Source organism: Phyllobates terribilis, unplaced genomic scaffold, assembly GCF_046119375.1.
Source record: "Phyllobates terribilis strain yellow unplaced genomic scaffold, ASM4611937v1 Scaffold_11__3_contigs__length_659146591, whole genome shotgun sequence".
Taxonomy (NCBI): Eukaryota; Metazoa; Chordata; class Amphibia; order Anura; family Dendrobatidae; genus Phyllobates; species Phyllobates terribilis.
In genome coordinates this window covers 624,761,596-624,784,850 of record NW_027362771.1, presented here as the reverse complement: position 1 = coordinate 624,784,850, position 23,255 = coordinate 624,761,596, and the positions used below count along the sequence as shown (strand labels likewise).

General features: G+C 43.3%; 1 protein-coding gene across 1 annotated transcript in view; it reads right to left on the bottom strand.

Annotated features, from left to right (window-relative positions):
• LOC141165426 (uncharacterized) overlaps window positions 1–23,255 on the bottom strand; it is a 40,373-nt gene that overhangs the window by 5,762 nt on the left and 11,356 nt on the right. The window contains exons 2-5 of the mRNA XM_073651028.1: window positions 15,356–15,395; window positions 14,857–14,957; window positions 14,747–14,774; window positions 14,283–14,440 (exon numbers count right to left, since the gene is read on the bottom strand). Coding sequence (XP_073507129.1) covers window positions 14,283–14,440; window positions 14,747–14,774; window positions 14,857–14,957; window positions 15,356–15,365 — 297 coding nt within the window. The 5' untranslated portion in view covers window positions 15,366–15,395. The remainder of the gene's footprint in view (window positions 1–14,282; window positions 14,441–14,746; window positions 14,775–14,856; window positions 14,958–15,355; window positions 15,396–23,255) is intronic.

Genomic DNA, 23,255 nt, shown 5'->3' with positions numbered 1-23,255 from the left:
AGCGAGCCCCCCTGTGATGGAGGCAGCTCTAAGCTTTTTAATTTAAATTGTCTCTCTAATTTGAATGAATACACATGATTGGAATAAAAGGCTAAAAGGATACAACTTATTTGCAAGAAACAGACTTGATAAACGAGGAGGAGGTGTTGCATTGTATGTTAGAAAAGCGTATATCTGCACAGAGATTGAAGCTTCAGAGACTGGGAGTTCTGTGGAAACTGTTTGGGTAAGAATACAAGGAGAGAACAACGGAAAGGACACCATTGTAGGCATTTACTACAGGCCACCTGGGCAAGCTGAAGATATGGATGAACTCTTTATGTATCAAATGACCAAGTTCTCCAAAAAATATGACGTAGTGGTCATGGGAGATTTCAACTATCCAGACATTTGTTGGGAATCTCTCTCAAGTAAAACTAACAGGTCAAGCAAATTCTTATCCTCTCTTGCTGACAACTTTATCTTCCAAAAGGTAGGGGAGAAAACAAGGGGATCTGCTACTTTGGATCTAATCCTTATAAACAGGGAGGAAATGGTTGAGGAGGTAAAGGTGGCTGGGACCCTAGGAGGCAGCGATCATGCTATTATAGAATTTTGGATAACTAGAGGAGGAAGACATGTGAAGACTCAAACTTCAAGGTTAGATTTTAGAAAGGCAGATTTTAAGAGACTCAGAAAGAGAATAGGAGGGATCCAATGGCTGGATGTCCTTAAGGACAAAAATGTCCAGGAAGGATGGGAAATTTTTAAAAATGAGATTCTCAAAGCACAATCGTTAACAATCCCGAAAAGTAGGAAGAATGGGAAGCATTTAAGGAAACCAGGATGGATGAACACAGAACTTAAACACATGCTAAAAAGAAAGAAAGAAATGTTTATTAAATGGAAAGAGGGAGGCATATCTAAAGAAGATTATAATGCAGTCTGCAGATCCTGTAGGGCACGTATCAGGTTAGCTAAAGCTGACAATGAATTAAGGCTTGCAAGAGATGTCAAAAGCAATAAAAAAGGATTTTGGGGGTATGTCAAAAGTAAAAGAAAAGTCAAAGATGCTATAGGATTTTTACAGGATGAAAATGGAGAAATGGTAAGAGAGGATGTTGAGAAGGCCGAACTTTTTAATTCCTATTTTGCATCTGTTTTCTCTCAGAAAGAAAATGTAACATCAACTGATCTTCACTGTCCTTTTAAAGGAATAGAGGAATCCAAGTTATCTGTAAACCGAAAGATTGTGAGGGAATATTTAGCTAACATAAATGAGTTCAAGTCTCCAGGTCCAGATGAATTACACCCCAGAGTACTGAAGGAGATCGTAGAAGAAATTTTAGAACCACTCTCCATAATCTTTGAAAATTCTTGGAGAACAGGAGAAGTCCCAGAAGACTGGAGAAGAGCAAATGTTGTTCCTATCTTCAAAAAGGGGAAGAAGGTGGACCCAGGGAACTATAGGCCGGTGAGTCTGACTTCTATACCAGGAAAGATCTTTGAACAAATTATTAAACAACATGTATGTAAGTACATGGATAAGAATGAAGTGATTAACCAGAGTCAGCATGGGTTTGTAACTAACAAGTCATGTCAGACTAACTTAATTTCCTTCTATGACAGAATCACTGACTGGGTGGATCAGGGAAATGCTGTAGATATAGTATATCTTGACTTCAGCAAAGCATTTGACAAAGTATCTCACACCATCCTTATTGAAAAAATGACCAAGTATGCAATGGACCAGGCAACTGTTAGGTGGATTCATAACTGGCTTAGTGATCGGACTCAAAGGGTGGTTGTAAATGGCTTCACATCCAGCTGGATGAATGTCTCAAGTGGGGTACCACAGGGCTCCGTCCTGGGACCTGTATTGTTCAACATCTTTATCAATGATTTAGATGAAGGAATTGAGGGTAAGCTGATTAAATTTGCTGATGACACAAAGCTAGGAGGGATAGCTAATACTAGAGAAGAGAGAGAGAGGATTCAAAAAGACCTAAATAAACTGGAGCAGTGGGCAGCAACCAACAGAATGGTTTTTAACAGGGAAAAATGCAAAGTACTACATCTGGGCAATAAAAATGAAAAAAGCATATACAGAATGGGAGGAATAGAGCTAAGCAACAGTACATGTGAAAAAGACTTAGGTATACTAATAGATCATAGACTGAACATGAGTCAACAGTGTGATGCAGCAGCAAAAAAGGCAAATACAATTCTGGGATGTATTAACAGAAGCATACAGTCTAGATCACGTGAAGTCATTATCGGTCTTTACTCCTCTTTGGTCAGACCTCATCTGGAATACTGTGTACAGTTTTGGGCACCACATTTTAAAAAAGACATAGACAAACTGGAGCAAGTTCAGAGAAGAGCGACCAGAATGGTGACTGGTCTGCAAACCATGTCCTATGAGGAACGGTTGCAGGATTTGGGAATGTTTAGCTTGCAAAAAAGAAGACTGAGAGGAGACTTAATAGCTGTCTACAAATATGTCAAGGGCTGTCACATTGTAGAAGGATCATCTTTATTCTCATTTGCACAAGGAAAGACTAGAAGCAATGGGATGAAACTAAATGGGAGGAGACACAGATTAGATATTAGAAAAAACTTTTTGACAGTTAGGGTGATTAATGAGTGGAACAGGCTGCCACGAGAGGTGGTGAGTTCCCCTTCAATGGACGTCTTCAAACAGAGGCTGGACAGACATCTGTCTGAGATGATCTAGTGAATCCTGCTTTGAGCAGGGGGTTGGACCAGATGACCCAGGAGGTCCCTTCCAACTCTACCATTCTATGATTCTATGATTCTATGATTCTATGAATACACTTTAAATCCATTTACAAGGATCTATTGGAGGGCAAGTCTCATGCCAGCAGCCGCGTAATTCCAGCTCCAGTAGCGTCCACTAAAGCTGCTGCAGTTAAAAAGCTTTTATAAGGATCGAGCTCGGCTGTCCACCGCAAGGCATCCTACTGCCAGTCCCAGCCCCTATGGCTTGGGGTGCCTCCTGATGCTCTTCACTAAGTATCCCATGGTCCCGAAGCATTTCCTTTGAAAAAATTAAGTGTCTAAACTACAGGTGGTGTAGCTTGCTTAACAGCCGGGATAATCCGCTGACTAGCAGACACTGCTACTAGGCACAAAGTATTTCCTGGGCTAGATGCAGTTAAAAATTTGTAATTAGATACTCTCGTTGGATGCTGAGAAAGCATTCCATAGAGTCTCCTGGCACGCCATATATGATTCTCTTAAAAAGCTTGGGGTAGGGGTCTAGGGGACCCTTTTATAGCCAAAATCACGGCCCTGTATCACAATACGTCACCTAGGCTGAAGATAAATGGAACTGTAGCACCCTGAGGGCTCGGTTGCTACAGACGTATTGCACCTCACCCAGAGGTGTGATATCTCACTCTCAGGTAAGGATGGAGTGTGGATCAGGACCCGACACCTGCATGCATTACACCACATTGCCGTGGGGCAGGGCGACCAATATGCCCCTGAGATGGGCACGACAGTCCCTGTCCCTGGCTGGAGTGGGGGGAGGGAACACTGAGGAAGGGGAACCCTGTAGTGCAGGAGCAGGGAGGAAGCAGTTCCTGGGTGCATTGAGAAGGGAGTATAAAAGGTGGGCACCATCTTAGTTCAGTGCAGAGAAGTCTGAGCAGAAGTGGCAGGGAGCAGGGGCTCTGCATGAGCTCTGCTCCGGAGGCGGGCCTAGTAACAGAGGCCCAGGCCTGGAAGAGGGAGAAGGAAGGAAGAGGAGCGGAGAAGGCTCCAGGAACGAGGAATGAAGGGATCCCAGGGGTGCGGACTGGCGAGTCGCCACCGCACGCCCGAATCCACCTGCGTGGAGGGGTCAGGCCAAAGGGGGAGACCGGTCCCCGAACTAGTGGAGGCAGGAAACGACCCTCAGCTAGAAACCGGAGGCTCTGACATTTTATGTGGCGCAGCCCCTCGCTACACCCGCTAGGAAGGCACCACATAGGGTCAGGGAAACTGGCGCCAAGTTTACCAAGAGGAGGCCCGAGGCAGCCGGACAGAAGTGTTGGTAAGAAAGGCCAGACAAAGGACACACAAAGGGGGTCCTGTGAAGTGCTCCAAAGTTATCTGGGAGTTGTCTGAGCCCCTCACCTGGTGAGCACAGTACGACGTGGGCAGCCATTACCTGCAGACGTGGTCTGGATAATAAGAACTGTGAGTAAAGGCCCTGAACTGCATCACTGACTCCGTGTCGTTACTGCTGCTGCCCTGCACCATCACCCCCATCCTCCGCATACACTGCCCTGAGGCTATACTCCTCCCGTGGGGAGTTATGCTACGCTCTGCTGCACCCACAACACCAGCCTCAGCGGTCTGCCCTGTAGCAGCGGTTCACTCTGACCGCAATCCACGGGTGGCGTAGTCGTACATTTAAACATCAAAACCACATAAATAGTTCCGCCACTGGTTTGACCGCCCTGAGCCACGGAACCGGGTCGCCGCCACGAAGACTACAACCACCAGCATCCACCAAAAAGGGTCCGGCTCCGGGTGTCCCAAGGCCCAGGGGGTGCGTCAGAACATTTTCATCACCTTTCACAATCACCAATGGGACAAGGCAGGGATGTCCTCTGTCCCCTCTCTTATACATCCTAGTGACGGAGCACCTGCTCTCATCAATTCGCCATAACCCCAATATTAGGTGGATTGAGGTGGGAGGCACCGAGTACAAGTGCTCTCTATTTGCTGATGATGTCCTAGTATATATCACTCAATCACATATATCCATCCCTGCTGTTATGGCTGAAATAGATCACTTTGTTACATGGTCAAATTTTAAAATCAATGCAGCGAAGTCTGAGGCCCTCGATGTCTCCCTCCCCAAATCCATATAGGATTCCATCCAGTCCAACTTTCCCTTTGCCTGGCCCTCACAGGGTATCAAATACTTAGGAATTCCTATTCATAGAGACCTCTCCCATCTATGTTATCTTAATTTTGGGCCCTTTATTGAACAACTCCATACAGACCACGGTTGGCAAGTTAGAACTGTAAGATTCACTACGTGAACCGCTGGTGTTTTGTGGAAAAGCACATGTACACTGCGTTCCAAATTATTATGCAAAAAGTGTTTAGGAGTGATAAGGGAAGAATTTGTTTGTTTGTCAGTTAAACTCATTGATGGTGATGTGTGTCAGGGCTCTTTATATCACTGTAAGCAATTGCAGACACCTGTGCTAATTAGTTTGGCAGGTGTGTCCAATGAAAGGCAAGACTACTTAAGAAGGCTCTCTCACATTATTAAGCAGCCTACATTTTCTGCCAAAATGGGAAAGAAAAAGGATGTGTCGGCTGCTGAGAAGCAACAAATTGTGGAGTGTTTAGGTCAAGGCATGACTACAATCAACATTGTGCGATGATCAGGATGAAGTGTCTTGGCAATCAAGAAGTATGTAGCTGATTCACAGTACACACGTGTGCGTGCTGATAAGGGCAAATTGAGGACTCTTTCCTACAGGCAATTACGTCAGGTTGAAAGAGCAGCGGCAAAAAAGCCTTGTCATAGCAGCAGACAAGTTTTTGAAGCTGCTTGTGCCTCCAACGTCCCCCGAACAACAAGATGCAGGGTCCTTCAGAGGTTTGCAGCTGTGCATACGCCATCCTATCGACCTCCTCTATCCACTTCACACAAGCAGAAACGGCTCCAGTGGGCCAAACATTACATGAAGACTGATTTCAAAACTGTTTTGTTCACGGATGAGTGCCGTGCAGCGCTCGATGGTCCAGATGGATGGAGTGGAGGATGGCTGGTTGATGGACACCCCACGCAAACACGGCTACAGCGCCAACAAGGAGGAGGTGGAGTAATGTTTTGGGCTGGAATCATGGGGAGAGAGATTGTCGGCCCCTTTAGGATCCCTGAAGGCGCTAAAGATGAACTCCATAATGTATGTGGATTTTCTCAAACAGTACTTCCTGCCATGGTTCAAGAAGAAGAACCGTGTATTTCACAGCAAGATCATTTTTCTGCATGATAATGCACCATCTCATGCTGCACATAAAACATCTGCATCTCTGGCTGATATGGGCAGAAAAGGGGACAAACTTATGGTGTGACCCCCATGCTCCCCTGACCTCTACCCCATTCAGAACCTTTGGAGCATCATTAAAAGGAGTGTCTATGATGGCGGGAGGCAGTTCACATCTAAGCAACAGCTCTGGGAGGGTATTCTGTCCTCATGCAAAACAATTGAAGCAGAAACCATCCAAAACCTGACAAATTCAATGGACGAGAGAGTTCAGAAGCTCCTTTCGAACAAGGGGTCCTATGTGAAAATGTAACATGACCTAGAATAAAGTTTTGAGTTGAAAACTGTTTGATTTCAGTTTCTAACAACCTGCTAATGCTTATAATTTCAAAAATGACCATTTTTTTGGTCTTTATTAAAATGAAAAGGTTGATCGAAAAGTTTGGGGGATCTAAGAGTGTGGCAACCCAGTAGTCATGATTACTTCGAATTCTGACAATATAAGGGTCATGCTGCAGGTAGTGCAGCAAGAAGGCACTTATGTGTCTTGCGCATCTCGGAGCCCCAAAATTATTTTCCGGGCTAGATGCAGCTAAAAATTATTTTCAATTTTAAATCTGGTGAAGCTTTAGTATAGATGGCCTAATAGGATCAGTGCTGCACACTGCTACAAAGCCAAAATTATTTTCCAGTCAAGATACAGATAAACATGATTAGTAATTTGAAAGCTTAAAACGGTTGGTAGGGTGATTTTAACCAACCATCAAGCTTTTACTCTCCCCAGGATGACACAGGGGTAGAAAAGTCGTTTCGGATCCATGATTTGTTCATCTTTATGAACGTGAGTCTGTCTACATTATCAGTGGAGAGCCGCGTGCGCTTATCTGTCAGCACACCAGCAGCAGCACTGAACACACATTCAGACAGAACGCTGGCTGCGGGGCATGACAAGATCTCCAAGGCGTAAGTGGCTAGCTCCGGCCATTTATCCAGATTGGAAGCCCAAAAAGAGCAAGGGTCCAGTGACACAGTCGTGGCTTCAATGTTTACTTGGAGATACTCCTGTACCATCGTCTCTAGGCGTTGACTATGTGTCAGACTTCTTGTCTCCTGTGGCCTTGCAAAGGATGGGCTAAAAAAGTGGTGAAATGATTCCGCAAAATTGATGTTACCAGCAGATACTGTGGTTCTGTTACGGTTTGAGTGCTGAACACTTGACGGTCCCACGGTTGGCAAGTTGGAACTGTGAGATTCACTACGTGTACCACTGGTATTTTGTGGAAAAGCACATGTAAGATTCTGCAACAGTCTCTGCTGATACTCCTGCATGCGTGCATCCCTTTCTATGGCAGGAATAATTTCTGCAAATTTACTTTTGTACCGGGGATCTAACAGTGTGGCTACCCAGTAGTCAGGATTATTTCTAATTCTCACAATTCGAGGGTCATGTTGCAGGTAGTGCAGCAAGAAGGCACTCATGTGTGTTGCGCATCCAGGAGCACCAAGTCCCTGTTGTGTTGGTGGCGAGGTAACAATCATGATTCCTTCCTCTGTCCTCTCCCCCCAACCTCGCACAACAGAAATGTGATCAAGGTCTCCCTCATCTGATGAGTCTTCCATCAGTTCGTCCTCCACTTCTTCCTGGGCTCCTGCACCTTCCTCACTAGTTTGGCTGCTACCATGCGCCCTGGTAAAACCATCTCCCCCACCCTCACATGCCTGCCGCCTTGGTGCTGCCGACCGTCTGGACCTTGCAGATGTTAGCCCTTCCGCATACAACTCCTCCTCCTCTACTTCCTCCACCTCCTCTTGTGCCACCACCTGACTCCGAATTCTGTTTAACATGTGCTCCAGCATGTAAATCACCGGAATAGTCATGCTGATAATGGCATCGTCAGCACTAAACATCTTCGTCGCCATTTCAAAACTGTGCAGAAGGGTGCATAGGTCCCTGATCTGAGACCACTCCTCCAGCGTGATTTGCCCCACCTCTGAATCTCGTTGGCCCAGGCTATACGTCAGAACGTATTGCACCAGGGCTTGTCGGTGCTGCCACAGTCGCTACAACATGTGCAGAGTTGAATTCCACCGGGTAGGCACATCGCATTTTAGCCGGTGAAGTGGCAGGCCCAACGACTTCTGTAGAGATGTAAGTCGCTGAGCTGCGGGATGCGAACGGCGGAAGTGAGCACACAGCGACCGTGCCCTCTGCAGAAGGCCATCTAGTCTGGGATAGTGGGCTAAAAATTGCTGGACAACCAGGTTCAACACGTGAGCCATACAAGGCACGTGTGTGACATTGCCCCGGCGAAGAGCCGCACCCAGGTTTGCAGCATTGTCGCACACGGCCTTCCCTGGTTTCAGGTCCAGTGGAGACAACCATTCATGAAATTGGTTCTCCAGAGCTGACCACAACTCCTCAGCTGTGTGACTCACATTTCCCAGACATTTCAATGTAAAAACCGCCTGATGACGTTGAGCCCTACTGCCAGCATAGTAAGGAGGTGTGCAGGATCCCTTCTGCGCAGTTAGAAAGCTTGTGGCATGACCAGACAGGCTTTGGGTGCAGGTGGAAGACCGAGAGGAGGTTGAGGAAGCAGAAGCAGTGGAGGAACTTTGACATAAAGAGGATTGACGCACAACTCGTGGGGACGGCAAGACTTGGACAGCAGCCCCTTGTCCTGCTGTCACCATAGTTACCCAGTGCCCAGTCAGCGACATGTAACGCCCCTGTCCATGCCTACTCGTCCAAGTGTCTGTGGTGAAATGCACCCTGTCACACACAGAGTTTCTCAAAGAAGCGGTGATGTTGTGTGCGACATGCTGGTGGAGCGCAGGCACACCTTTCTTTGAGAAGTAGTGCCGACTGGGCATCTGGTACTGGGGCACTGCGACGGACATAAGGTCTCGAAAATCCTCTGTGTCCACCAGGCGGAAAGGCAGCATTTCTGTAGCCAAGAGCTTGCAGATGGTGAAATTCAACCTCTTAGCTTTCTCATGGCTAGGAGGAAATGGTCTTTTACTTGTCCACATCTGAGGGACCGAGGGCTGGCTATTGTGCTTAGACGGGGTTGATAAGGGTGTCCCCGGCAAACTGCCGGTCTGTGAGGAAGATGCAGGCGGACATGTTAGGTTGCCTTGATCCAAAGGTGGTGCTATCGATGTCGGACAGCGCTCAACACCAGCTGCTGTTACCACCTCCAAAGAAAATGATGACCTGCCAATCACGCTGGCTGTTGCGGGTAAAGAGGTGGCAGGTCTACGCCCCAAAACAGGTGTGACTGCTGTCCCCCCAGTCACAGAGGATGAAGAGGCCGCGGATGCACAAGATATGGCAGACGGTGGCTGGCCCGGCCGGCTAGGCCGCATTGTAGCACACTCAGCTTCCCACTGCAACTTATGCTTCATGTCCATGTGCCGGTTCATGCATGAAGTACTCAAACTATGTATTTTTTGGCCTCTACTTAGCTTTTGCTGACAAATGTTACAGATAACACGAGTTGGGTCATCTTTATCGATCTGAAAAAATGCCCAGGCTATGCAAGGCTTAGCACCCATGCGACCTGAAGAGCCACCACGACTTGTGGTGAGAGGCAGAGTGGTGTTTGAGGATGCAGTTGTTGACGTGCTTCCAGTACTACGTCTCTGTCCAGGAAGGCGCAACCTGACCTCGTCGTCACTAGCATCTTCCTCCACCTCCTCTGCTGACCTCATCTCTTGGCTGACTGTGGGTTGACAGTAAGTGGGATCTCCAACCTCATCATCATCACCCTGTGCGTTATCACACCCGTCGTCCTCAGAGCCAACCTGTTCCTGCCCTGACAAAAAACTAAAGTTGTCGCTCCAATCAGGTATTTGAGTCTTATCATCGTCTTCCTCATTGTCTCCACCAACAGGAGTTACAGTTTGGGAATGAGGGTCTACATTATGGTCAGAACCTTCTGCGTCTGGTCCTGGATCCGACTCATAAAGATTCTGGGCATCAGTGCAGATCATTTCCTCGTCTGGATTCACAGAAGCGCTGGAGTCGACCTCTGATTCCCAGGCTATAGTATGAGTAAACAGCTCTGCAGACTCAACCATCTGTTCTACCTCATACTCAGACGGGCAGCTGGAGATTTGGGAGCTGTGAGGAAGCAAGTGCGATTGGGGTGACACCTTTTAGGACTGTAGTATTTGTGATGTTGAAGTTGATGTGGAGGAGAGCCCACTTAAAGGAGCACTTGATATCCGTTGAAGCACCTGCTATTTTTGTGCCTCATCTGGAATTTGTAGCGATTGGCGTGGCCGTAAGAAAGGGATCTTATCACATTGTCCGCTAAAAGAAGTAGACATTTTAGTTTGGCTGAAAGATGGTCTTTCTTCTGCAGATGTTACTGTTGCTTTAACACCTACCCCACGGACACAACCTTTTTTCCCCTTCCCAACACGCCTATTCCCCTTTCCACCAGCAGCAGGCCTTTTTGCACTCATTTTGGTGGTTAACTAATTCACAACTCTGGAGTTGTTTGCACAAAAAAACAATGGATGGGAACCGAGCAGAGCTGAGTGGCCAAACTGTGGTATTAGGCCAAAACTATTGGCTGGGTTAGATCCAGAAAAAAATTATATTCAATTTGCAACCTGATGGAGGTCAGTATAGATGGACTAACAGAGAAAGTCCCACACACTGCTAGAAGGCCAAATATTTTTTCAGAGCTAGATGCATACAAAAAATTATTTTGAATTTGCAACCTGATGGAGGTCAGTATAGGTGGACTAATAGAACAAGTCCCACACACAGCTAGAAGCCCAAATATTTTTTCAGAGGTACTGTAGATGCAGATAAAAATTATTTTTAATTTGCAACCTGATGGAGGTCAGTATAGATGGACTAATAGAACAAGTCCCACACACTGCTAGAAGGCCAAATATTTTTTCAGAGCTAGATGCAGAAAAAAATTATATTCAGTTTGCAACCTGATGGAGGTCAGTATAGATGGACTAATACAACAATTCCCACACACAGCTAGAAGCCCAAATATTTTTTCAGAGGTACTGTAGATGCAGGTAAAAATTATTTTTAATTTGCAACCTGATGGAGGTCAGTATAGATGGACTAATAGAGAAAGTCCCACACACTGCTAGAAGGCCAAATATTTTTTCAGAGCTAGATGCAGAAAAAAATTATATTCAGTTTGCAACCTGATGGAGGTCAGTATAGATGGACTAATAGAATGATGCTATGCCCAAAAGATTTTACTTCACTAGGTGCAGTAAAAAAATTGGTATTCTATACACAGGTGGTATATCTTGCAACACAGATAGGCTACTCCACTGACTAACACACTCTGCAATAGGCCAAAAAGAATTAGTTTTGCTAGATTCAGCCAAATGCTGTGAAAAAAACTTGCACAGCACTGGCACAGACCTGCCTGGCAAAAACTGATAGGAACTGATGTAACCTAGTCCTGAAAAGGACTCCAATTACAATTAGTCTTTACTCCCACAATCTATCTATTTAAGAGCACAGACCTCCCTGATAAAAGTCGTAGGAAATGCTGTAACCTAGTCCTTAAAAGGACTGCAATCACAACTATTCCCTACTCCCAAGCTATCTGTAGATTTGTGCGAAAATTGGCTTGAAATTAACAAGGTATAGCGCACACAGCAACAGCGGTGCCGTCTAACACGCAGCTGCAGCAGTGAGAAAATGGTGGCGACGGGGAAAATGGCTTGGTCTTATAGGGCAAGGACATGTGACATACACTGCCAATGACACATGCCCTTGCTTGTGTGAAAAAAAGCACTTCGCTCCGTGTGTGCGCTGCTGATAGGCTGACAGATTGCACCTCCCCACTGCAAATGCGGGAAAGAGAAAAAAAAATGGAGATCTTCATTATTCCTGCAGAGATCCATCCCCTGCCCCTCCCCCCACCCCGCTGTACACTCAAACTGCGTATTAACATTAATTTTCATCATTACTGAGAAAAAATCCAGTTATGATTTTGGTGCACGAACAGTTATCGAACATAACCTCGAACAGCCGAATTTTTCTCAAATTGTTCGTGTTCGCCGAACGGCTCGAACACCGCCCAAAACAGCTCGAATTTGAGATTGGCGAACAGTTCGAGTAGAACAACGCTCATCTCTAATTGAGACCACCATCGATCCTGCTCAACTATCCAACGCCTTTGGCTGTGAAACAATCAGACTTCCTCCACCGGACTTGACAGCTCCTTCAATTTCCCAATCCGTTAGCCTCTTTTTCTCTTGTTTCTTACATTTGCCCGCATCAGAGCCTAGTCTATTGACATTTGTGTCATCACTCGTTTCCCATCTTCTACGGTCCACTTTTGGTACTTTTTTGCAAATTCGAGTGGACTATTCTTAAGATGATATTGAAGTCGAGGCTGTCGCCATCTGTTTTTGGGCCACAATTCCAGACTTGTGTAACGTGTGTCGCACGGTGCTTGCATGGACTTCTGTGATCTCACTATTATGAAGCATACGAGCCACCTGTACTACCATGTTTGTCGCACCAGAACAGATAGATCTTGTGATTAGCCGACTTGTCGACTACGATATTTCGCCTGGACGTCCACCTCTTGGCTTGTGAATGGATGGACGAACTTCATTTCGTATTCTTGCAACCGTCATTGCACTCACATGATGCAGTTTCACAATTTTCTTGGCCGAGACACCGCTATGGATGAGCTGGATGATGCTGTTTCTCTTTTCTTGGGAAATCTTCTTCATGGCTGCTCTTCGATTCGAACCAATGACCTTTCACTTGGGAATCAACCTTATAACACACTGAGCTATTAGGGAATGTGAGGACAGGTTGTAATTTGTAGCATGCAGAAACCACCAGGAGCAAAACAGTAACAATGTAGTGACATAACAAGAATCCGCATAACTAATCATATGCTAAATAGTTACAAGTCAAATTTATGTACAAGATAACCAAGATGATTGTCATCTCATGTTCGAAGCAGTAGTGGATGGTGAGATATGGAGCCTGAAAGTCAAAAGCTCAAAACATTGTTATTAGTTACCCCTTTTGCTCATCAGTGTACATGCAAACAATACATTACCCTCATTCACAAATTTACCTCTGTTTCTTTATATTAATACACCAGGTAATTTGTGGATGAATGATGTGATGCATTTGATTCTCTATATAGACACAAAAGTGGCATTAGGCCAACTACTGCTCATGTTGTGGTGTAAGTGTTTTACTCCTGTACAGCGGCCCACCGGGAGATTTACCTGCTCCCCTTAGGGCCAATCCAAGTGTGAATTCCAAACTGAAGTTACTTAATGCCATCAGCTATGATATTTTTTATTTTTCTTATAGAAGTACTGCAAGATATGGGAAGAGTATAGCAGTATAATACGAATTAACGGCACAACTATGGCATGTATAACCTGCTACTCATTTCCCAGCGAGAACAAATAATTTCAGTGAAAAGACTTGAAAAAAAAAACACAGTAATTCCATGATAGTTTTATTTTTACAGAATTGTGTGGCGTAAATGAAATGGTAATATGTTTTGGCAGGTCAGTAGGATTATGGTGATATCAGATTTACACAAACTACTGGTTTGTGTTTGCTCTATTTTTTCATTGAATTTTTTGATCTTTTTTCTTTTTTTCCCCTGGTGCCATTTTTGGTTAATGTGACTTTTTTGAATGACATTTTATGCTATTTTGTTAGCGAGTGTGCGGTGTGATGTCCACATACTAACACGTCAGACACAGCGACCTTCACGGGGACATCAGCTTCTATGACGGACATTGATTTATTGAAATGTATAGAGAATGTCAAGGCTAATAGTGTGAAATAAGGTCACCAGACCCAACTGAATCTTCACAAGTGAAGGTCCCATTCATTGAGAATCTTAAACCTTGAAAGTGATTGCATCAAATCTAGTCTAGTGGAAGAGGTTGTGTAGGGCTTTCGATGAGTACAGACAGAGGCATAACTCAAAATCCTACATGGTCTCCATCAACCATCTGCCATTTATAATATTGGTGACTTTTTAAGTAGCAAAATGCCGTTGGAGCCACTTTGGATCCAGGGACTAAGTGTAATTTCTACCACTGCACATCCTATAGCTTCTCTCCATGGTACAGAATTATGGAGAAGGAAGTCTGTGATAGAATTTTATTAGGAGTTATGAGTTCTTTCCGGCAATGTTTTGGTGCTCGAATCAAATGCTCAATTTTAGAATAAACTTACATTGAGTAAAGGTTTCGCATTGAGTTTTTGAAAATAATCTTAGACTTCACAATACTTACATACATCTCATCGTCATCACATCCATTATATGAAAGCAAATGAAGCCGAACTAGGTCATTCTCATAAGAGTCCTTAAGAAATAGGCTTAGGGTCGGCCCAGTCAGTCCATGCTCTGAGCGCACTGAAAATAGGGTTTGTCCATCACGGGTCTGGAAGACTAAAACATGTTCAATGATACAGTCAAAATATATTCAGAGACAATCCATATATAACACAACTAAACCATGAATGCAACAAGTCTAGCCCATTTCTTATTGTGGTAGCCCAATGTTTACCTCTGATCTCAGAATTTATTTTCAGTAACTTTTCCATCCTAGCACCGAATCAAATGCTATGATATAACCTTTATATTGCTGAACAAATCTGAGCATTGAAGAGCTTATCAGAAGACCAGACAAGAATGAATGGCCACCAGCTGTGGAAGAACTTATCATAAAAGGACAACGCTCTACTATTATTTTACCTTTGTCTTTAAATATAATCTCTTCTACCTGTAATAAATAAATGTGAAATGTTTGTCTGGAGAATTTAAAGTATAAAATTTGTGGACTTTAGAGTACAAACATTTTTCACCTTTGTAAGGTCTCCCAGTCCACAAGGAACAGAGGCTGTGGATGGATTGTGAGATTTCCATGGTCCTTGAGGTTGGGTTTGGATGAGAGGAGAATTCTGATCTGTAAAATGCAAAAACCATCTGTGGGTTGCTGGATAGTCCACAACAAAATTATTTATTTTCTACACTAAATAATTTTTAAAAAAAAAGATCACGTGCCACCAAGATGTCTTCGCCTGAGGCAAACATTAAAAAAAGCTGAGCACCTGGTGTAATAATGGCCTAACATTAAGCTGTAGGAAGTCAAAACTCTTGTGGCTGCATCTAGGAACTGAGTCAATTATTACAGCTCAAAGGTTAAATCGCAGTTCACAGATTATATACTTTTTGCTTTTGTTTTTAGTTGAACCCTTGAAGTTTTTAATCCCAAACTTACTGTAAACTTCAAGGCAATCACACATTTCAGCCTCATTGCAATTGTCTTTTTCATTAAGCAAAGCCATCATGAAGTCTACTTACTGGAGGTCATGGCCGCTTAGCAGCGTTGAGCACGTTCTACCTGTAAAATAAATACACACTTTAGAGAGATAATATACAGAACCAGCACAACCCCAAAAGATTCATCACAGGGCTGGAAGAATTGAAAAAGAGTTTTCCAGAACTTTACTAAAGATGGTCTACCATTATGATAAGATACAGTATAAATAGCAGATTTGTGAAGATCCGCCACCTGGTATCTTCAATAACGAGCTAAATAAAGGAAAGTTGGGGTAGTGCATCCTCTGCATTTTTTTATCATGGGTTGTGACTGTCCGTTGTACTAGAACTCAATCCAAACCTCTACTGTAGGTAGGTTGGTGGTGTGCTTGGCTAAACATTGATTGGGACCCTTTATTTAGATGATCGGCGGGAGTAAAACCCCCACCAATCAAATATTCATATTCTAAGTAATCAATAAGGCCTTAAAAGAGACAAGTGACCTTGCGTCCAGTGTAGTCATAATGAAGAAGGTTAACTGGCAAAGATCACAACAGAAAGAAGGAAAGAAAAAGTCTTCATTCATGCGTACAGAAAGGAAAAGGAGTGAATAGTTGAAGAGGATGCGCTGTATCATGTTGGGATGTCACAGGCACTTTTTTCGTTCACATGGAAAAAAATATATATTTCTCCCAGGGAGACACAGATGCTTAGAGGTTGCACGCTTAATGGCTTGGGTCTCTGAAGTCACAATACTTGGTAGTTGCCTTACTGGGTGGAAACTCAAGAAGATACAAAAATTAGATTGAGATTTGGGATGAGCGGACCTGTGGAAGTTCGGGTTCGTCAGGTTCAGCTGAACTTTAGTCCAAAGTTCGATTCAGGTACCAGAAATTGACCCTGGACCCGAACCCCATATAAACCAATGAGAACCCGAACTTTGGAACTGTACAATGGTCTACGTAAGGGCCAGGGGTATGCAAAAGGAAGTAAAATGGGGGTAAGAGCAGGACAATTGCCCTGAAAACAAATGTGGATTGGGAAATTACTTAAAATAACAGAATAAAAAATAATATTCTCGAACCAGGAGGCGGAGGTCCAAATGGAGGAGTGGAGCAGTGCCTTGTGTGTGTAGTTTACTGTACTTGTTAATAAATAAATAGAGAAAACAACATGGGGTCCCCCTATCTACTATATAATCAGCTTATCCCATCTATCTATCCGTCCAGAAAATCCCGCGTCGCTGATTGGTCCGGCCACGGCCAATCAGCGACGCGGGATTTCAGAACAAGATGGCGGCTGTTAGCGGCTCATCTGCCGCACGGAGGTCAGCGGCGATGCAGCCGGGAGATGACCGGTGCTAGCGGGTCATCTCCCAGCTGCTCGCAGCAGAAGTACCCGCACAGGCAGCGCCGCTCCCCGGTCCTCACTAACACGGTTCGCTGACTGGTCGCGGCCGCCACCAATCAGCAATGAGCGCAGTCCGGCCGCGAATTGGCGCCGGATTTGAAACACGCTTCGCTGATTGGTCACGGCCGGGCGGGTGCGACCAATCAGCGCGAAATTTAAAACACCGCTTCTCTGATTGGTCGCAACCAGTTGATGCTGGGTGGATGCTGGGTGTGACACTCTGGGGGATAACCCCGCCCACAGCCCGTCATTCACCGTGGTACGCGGAACAGGAGATTACGTGCTGGCTGTGCATGGTCAGCAATGTTGTCACAAGCAGTATGGACAACATGACTTAATTACAAAATTTGTTAGGGGCCCCGGGGGGATACATGGTGGGGTTAATTTAAAGTAGTGCACAACCCATTTAAACATTGCTTCGCTGATTAGTCGCGCCCAGACGGCCGCATACATATTCTAGAATACCTGATGCGTTAGAATCAGGCCACCATATAGTTTTTAATAACCAGCCAAGGAAAATCAGACAGCTGTGAGCTGATCTTATTATGCTGGGAAAGGGCCAATATCCATGGACCTTCCCAGCCTATTAATATCGGCCCTCAGCTGTCTGCTTTGCCTTTGCTGGTTATCAAAAATGGGAGGACCCTAAGAAAAACATTATGTGGGGACCCCTATTTTTAATAACCAGCTAATGCAAAGCCGACAACTGAGGGCTGATATTAATAGGTTTGGAATGGCCCTGGATATTGAACCCTTTCCCAGCATAGTAAGACCATTGCACAGCTGCCATAGAAACGGCGCATACATTAGATGCGCCAATTCTGCCTTTTAGCCTCGGCTCTTCCCGATTGCCCTGGTACGTTGACAAGTAATACTTGAGGTAATAATTTTTGGGATTGATATCAGCTGTATAATGTCAGCTGGCATCAAGTTCAGGAGTTAGTAATGGAGAGGCATCTATCAGACACCACCATTACTAACCCCACAACTTAAAAGAAAAAAAAAAAACGCACTTCCAAAAAATATTTTAAAAAACACTCCCCCCACACCTCGTTCACCAATTTTTTTTCTATTCATCCTTTATGGTCTTTTTAAAGAAAAGCCTTAAATCGATAAACTTTTAAATTATTCCCTGGGATTGCTGGATTTTCACTACGTATTGGCATTACTGCACCTGGTAACCAGCTAGGTTAATCATCCGTGTAGCCCTCCCTGAATTTGTGGATCTTGGAACTTATTAATTCCTGGGAGAGCTTATAAATATTTTTTTTCTTTATCAATAATTGCACGGTCCATGGTTCCATTATTATTGTCTACTAGATTCGCCAGCCTCTGTGGCGGAGTGACTACTCTGAGTGGTATTCTCTACGAGTCAAGTCTCCCTTTATTATCACTACTTCTCCCTAAGGTCGGCTTCAATCATCAGAGCTTCACAGTCTGCGTACAGATCATGATTTCAGAACCATGATGGGTCTCCTGACCAGAACTCATCAACCCCATAGGCATACATGATGCTAATGAGTTTAGGTCCATGAGTCTGCATCCAGTCTGGAAATCAGGGCCCTACACAGATCATGAAAAGTGGGCCCAAGGGTTCGTGCACATGGCCAATTTTCTCATATGAGTACTACAACCCCTGGCAAAAATTATGGAATCACTAGGCTCGGAGGATGTTCATTCAGTTGTTTAATGTTGATGAAAAAAGCAGATCACAGACATGGCACAAAACTAAAGTCATTTCAAATGGCAACTTTAGGGCTTTAAGAAACACTAAAAGAAATCAAGTTTAAAAATGTGGTACTCAGTAAGGGTAATTTTTTTCAGACCAAGCAGAGGGAAAAAAATTATGGAATCATGAAAAACAAACACACAAAAGAACACTCCAATACATCACTAGTATTTTGTTGCACCACCTCTGGCTTTAATAACAGCTTGCAGTCTCTGAGGCATTGACCTAATGAGTGACAAACAGTACTCTACATCAATCTGGCTCCAACTTTCTCTGATTGCTGTTGCCAGATCAGCTTTGCAGGTTGGAGCCTTGTCATGGACCATTTTCTTCAACTTCCACCAAAGATTTTCAATTGGATTGAGATCCGGACTATTTGCAGGCCATGACATTGACCTTATGTGTCTTCTTTCAAGGAATGTTTTCACAGTTTTTGCTTTATGGCAGGATGCATTATCATCTTGAAACATTATGTCATCACCCCCAAACATCCTTTCAATTGATGGGATAAGAAAACTGTCCAAAATATCAATGTAAACTTGGGCATTTATTGAAGATGTAATGACAGCCATCTCCCCAGTGCCTTTACCTGACATACAGCCCCATATCATCAATGACTGTGGAAATTTGCATGTTCTCTTCATGCAGTCATCTTTATAAATCTCATTGGAACGGCACCAAACAAAAGTTCCAGCATCATCACCTTGCCAAATGCAGATTCGCAATTCATCACTGAATATGACTTTCATCCAGTCATCCACAGTCCACGATTGCTTTTCCTTAGCCCATTGTAACCTTGTTTTTTTTCTGTTTAGGTGTTAATGATGGCTTATGTTTAGCTTTTCTGTATGTAAATCCCATTTCCTTTAGGCAGTTTTTTACAGTTCGGTCACAGACATTGACTCCAGCTTCCTCCCATTCGTTCCTCATTTGTTATGTTGTGCATTTCCTGTTTTGTAGACATATTGCTTTAAGTTTCCCGTCTTGACGCTTTGATGTCTTCCTTGGTCTACCAGTATGTTTGCCTTTAAAAACCTTCCCATGTTGTTTCTATTTGGTCCAGATTTTAGACACAGCTGACTGTGAACAACCAACATCTTTTGCAACATTGCGTGATGATTTACCTTCTTTTAAGAGTTGGATAATCCTCTACTTTGTTTCAATTGACATCTCTCATGTTGGAGCCATGATTCATGTCAGTCCACTTGGTGCAACAGCTCTCCAAGGTGTGATCACTCCTTTTTAGATGCAGACTAAAAAGCAAATCTAATTTGATGCAGGTGTTAGTTTTGCAAATAAAAATTTACAGGGCGATTCCATAATTTTTTCCCTCTACTTGGTCTGAAAAAAATTACCCTTACTGAGTACCACATTTTTAATCTTGATTTCTTTTAGTGTTTCTTAAAGCCCTAAAGTTGCCATTTGAAATGACTTTAGTTTTGTGCCATGTCTGTGATCTGCTTTTTATCAACAACATTAAACAACTGAATGAACATCCTCCGAGCCCGGTGATTCCATAATTTTTGCCAGGGGTTATATATGTGGTTTTCACAGATTGCACTTGTAAGTATGATATTCTATGGGGCTGTTCACAAGTCTAATTTTTTCATCAGGCCAAGTGGTCCACGGAAGAAAATTGGAAACACGTCCGATTTTGATCTGAGCGTTGGATGAATCGGCAATGCAAGTCTATGGGTCTGTGAAAAAAACTGAACGCACTCGGAGAAAATCCAACTGTGGTCTAATTTTCTGACTGACTTAATGGAGATTGTGCAGAATTTTTTTTTTTTTATCTCTACACGTCCAAGAGAAACCGATACAGATCTGATCCAAGTCTGATCAGAATAATCGGACCATGTTTCTCGGATGTTCAGACATCGGTCATTTGAACATTCCCTTACACTGCAGGAGGGCTTCACTCCTTTTCAGGCTTCTAACCTCTTTGGCCGGTTTCATACATCCGTTTTTTGCATACTTGAAAGCACTGACTGGTTTTCATCAGTGTTTTGGATCAGATAATCATCAACTGTTTGGATCAAATTTTGGTAAGATCCTCAGGGTTTCATCAGTTTCTTGTGTGCAAAAAGAAAATAAGAAAAAGCAAAATGGAAGTTTCTCAATCTTCTCCTAGCAAAGAATCAGTGAAAAACAGGCGGCAATTAAGTGGAATTTTTGCACAGGTCCACACACTTGTATGGCTGATTTTGATCTGTGACTAGGATTAAAATTGATTAGTTCATAATTTTTGTTAACACTCAAAAAAGAAAAAAAATTTATGGGCGTCTGAACATTCTGAGATTATAATAAGTATTTGATTTATCCATGAAAAATAGGAATAGAAAAACAAACAAGAAAATCAGACAATGAAAGAGGCCGTAGCCACATCCACCAGCGTGTGGCTTTGTGTTACCTGTAGAGCTCCTCAACTCCAGTCTTTAGTTCCCACAGTCATAATTTAATGATATTCCAGAGAGGCAATTTCTGAGGCTCTGACAATAATTACATCACCATTGGAATACTAATGGAATCTCCAAAACATGACACATTGGAGGTCATTAAGAACCACTGGCCTAGATCCAAACCGCTGCCCTGTCGAAGAGCAGGTCTCCATGAACTCACTGACCATACTGATAGTGGGGCTGTGGCCTTAAAGTTCAGTATTCGGTCAGTATTTTTTCGGAGGAGTTTGAGCCAAAACCAGGTGAGGAACAATCAGAGAAAAGGTAAAATAGAAACAAGTCACCAATTCTGCATTTATCACCCACTCCTGGTTTTGGCTCCCACTCCAATTCCAGCAAAGGATGGGATTTATAGAAACTTTGCCCGCTCGGCTTCTTTTTCGCTCTGACCTGCAGTGCGAGTTTCAAATCTACAACTTGTCAATTTCTCTCGTTGGTACGCCGAGCTGATTTTTCCCATAGACTTGTATCAGAAGTAGAAAATCCACAGGTAATAAAAATGCATGTAATCAGCAAATGACTGTATCAATAAAGATTTTTCAAAATACCAGAAAGTAAAAAAAAAAAAAAAAAAAAAAAAAAAAAAGCAGCTTTGTATAATAAAGCATAACAAAAAGACAAAAAAATACTGCATGAAAAATGCAATTAAAAAAAGTATGTAAATGAACGTAAGTAAACTCAAGAAAATCTCGAACATCTAAGGGCGCAGTCAGACGACTGTATAACTAGGATAAGGATTATATCGCAATACTCGGGCTGGCCGGCAACTCTCCACACCAGAGAGTAACAGCTGCGTAGAAATACATGCTACCATGCTCGGGTCAGGAGAGCCACCAGCCAGTCCGAGCATTGCGACGCCATCCTTGTCTGAGTTATACAGCCGTCTGACTGTGCCCTGATGCTCATTGTGGTGTGTTTAGTACAGTTCAGATATTTTTTTTTCTTTTAAATCATCTACCTTTCAAGCAGAAGACACTTCTATCTGGCGTTTTGTAAACTTGAGTCTTTTTTTCTCTGAGCATTTCGTGAAGTTTTTTGCCAGACTTGCAGGGCATTTTTTCAGTGCTTTTTTTGAATATTTTTTTCAGTGTAGGTTTGTTACAAGTTTTTTTTTTTTTTCCTGGAGTTTTTGGAGCCAAAACGTTCTTCATTTGTGTTCACAGTTTATTTGCAATGAAAACAATTTTCATTGCAAATAAATTGTTTTCGTTCCAAAAACTCAGTCCCTTAAAACCTTGCGATTATTGAACGCCTCATGGTTTTTGGAGAGTTTCTGGTCCGAAAACGTCAGAAAAAAATATTAATGTGTTTTGCATTTCCTGCAGCAGTTTTGAATAGCTTTTCAATTATTTTTGCAGAGGATATTTCCTGAAGGTTTTTTTTTTTTTTGCAGCCTTTTGATTGGATAGGGGCCAGTTGAGAGTATTGTCCTTGAGGGGCAGCTTTTCAGTGGAGATATGCAGTTTTCCTTCTTTCATCGGCCACTCTTAAAACAGTAAAGTAGTTTTTCCATACAAATGAATGGGAAAATGTTTTTTAAACATTTACATATTAGGAGCAAAAACTCTGAGCCTCTCTTGATCCACCCTAGAGACCAAGTAAGACACAGAGTCCACGTAGGAGAGCAACCACACATTAGGCTTTAAGGTGGTCTTACTGTGTGTGTATATATATATATATATATATATATATATATATATATATATATATATATATATATATATATATATATATATATAACATTAGAGAACATCATGAGAACTGGTGGCCCGTGGCAGATCTGACCACTTTACGTGACTTTTTTTTTACCACTTTTTCTTGCTCGGAAATCAACAATTTACAAAACTCCAGAAATTTCATTTTCAGCTGTTTCAAAAAATAAGTAAATTGACAGAATATGTACGGCTCTGAGATACAATATATGAAGACTGGGTCCATTCTCCTACCATCCACATGACCCAACAAGATCTTAAACAGAACAGAGAGGTTCCATTGATAGAAACAACGAGAACAGAGGAAAGAGAGCATTACCTCATTTTCAGACTGAACCATGGAAGAGCCAATCCTCACCACAAAAAACACTAAAAAAAAACCCTGGATGTCATCACTAGAGCTGAGGAGCCTACACGAGACCACCCACCTTCTCCTGTGTAATAGAAGGTGAAGTGAGAGGAAGGAGCCCAGATCATGTGCAGGTGACTCATTAGGTCACAAGGTGCAGAGCTGAGAAGCTCTGGTGTTTCCTGAGGTCTAACAAGCAAATAATGCAGAACCTTCATGAGATAACACAGTGAGGACACCATGGGGCTTAGTTATTATGCCCCCGCCAGTAATGACCGAGCTC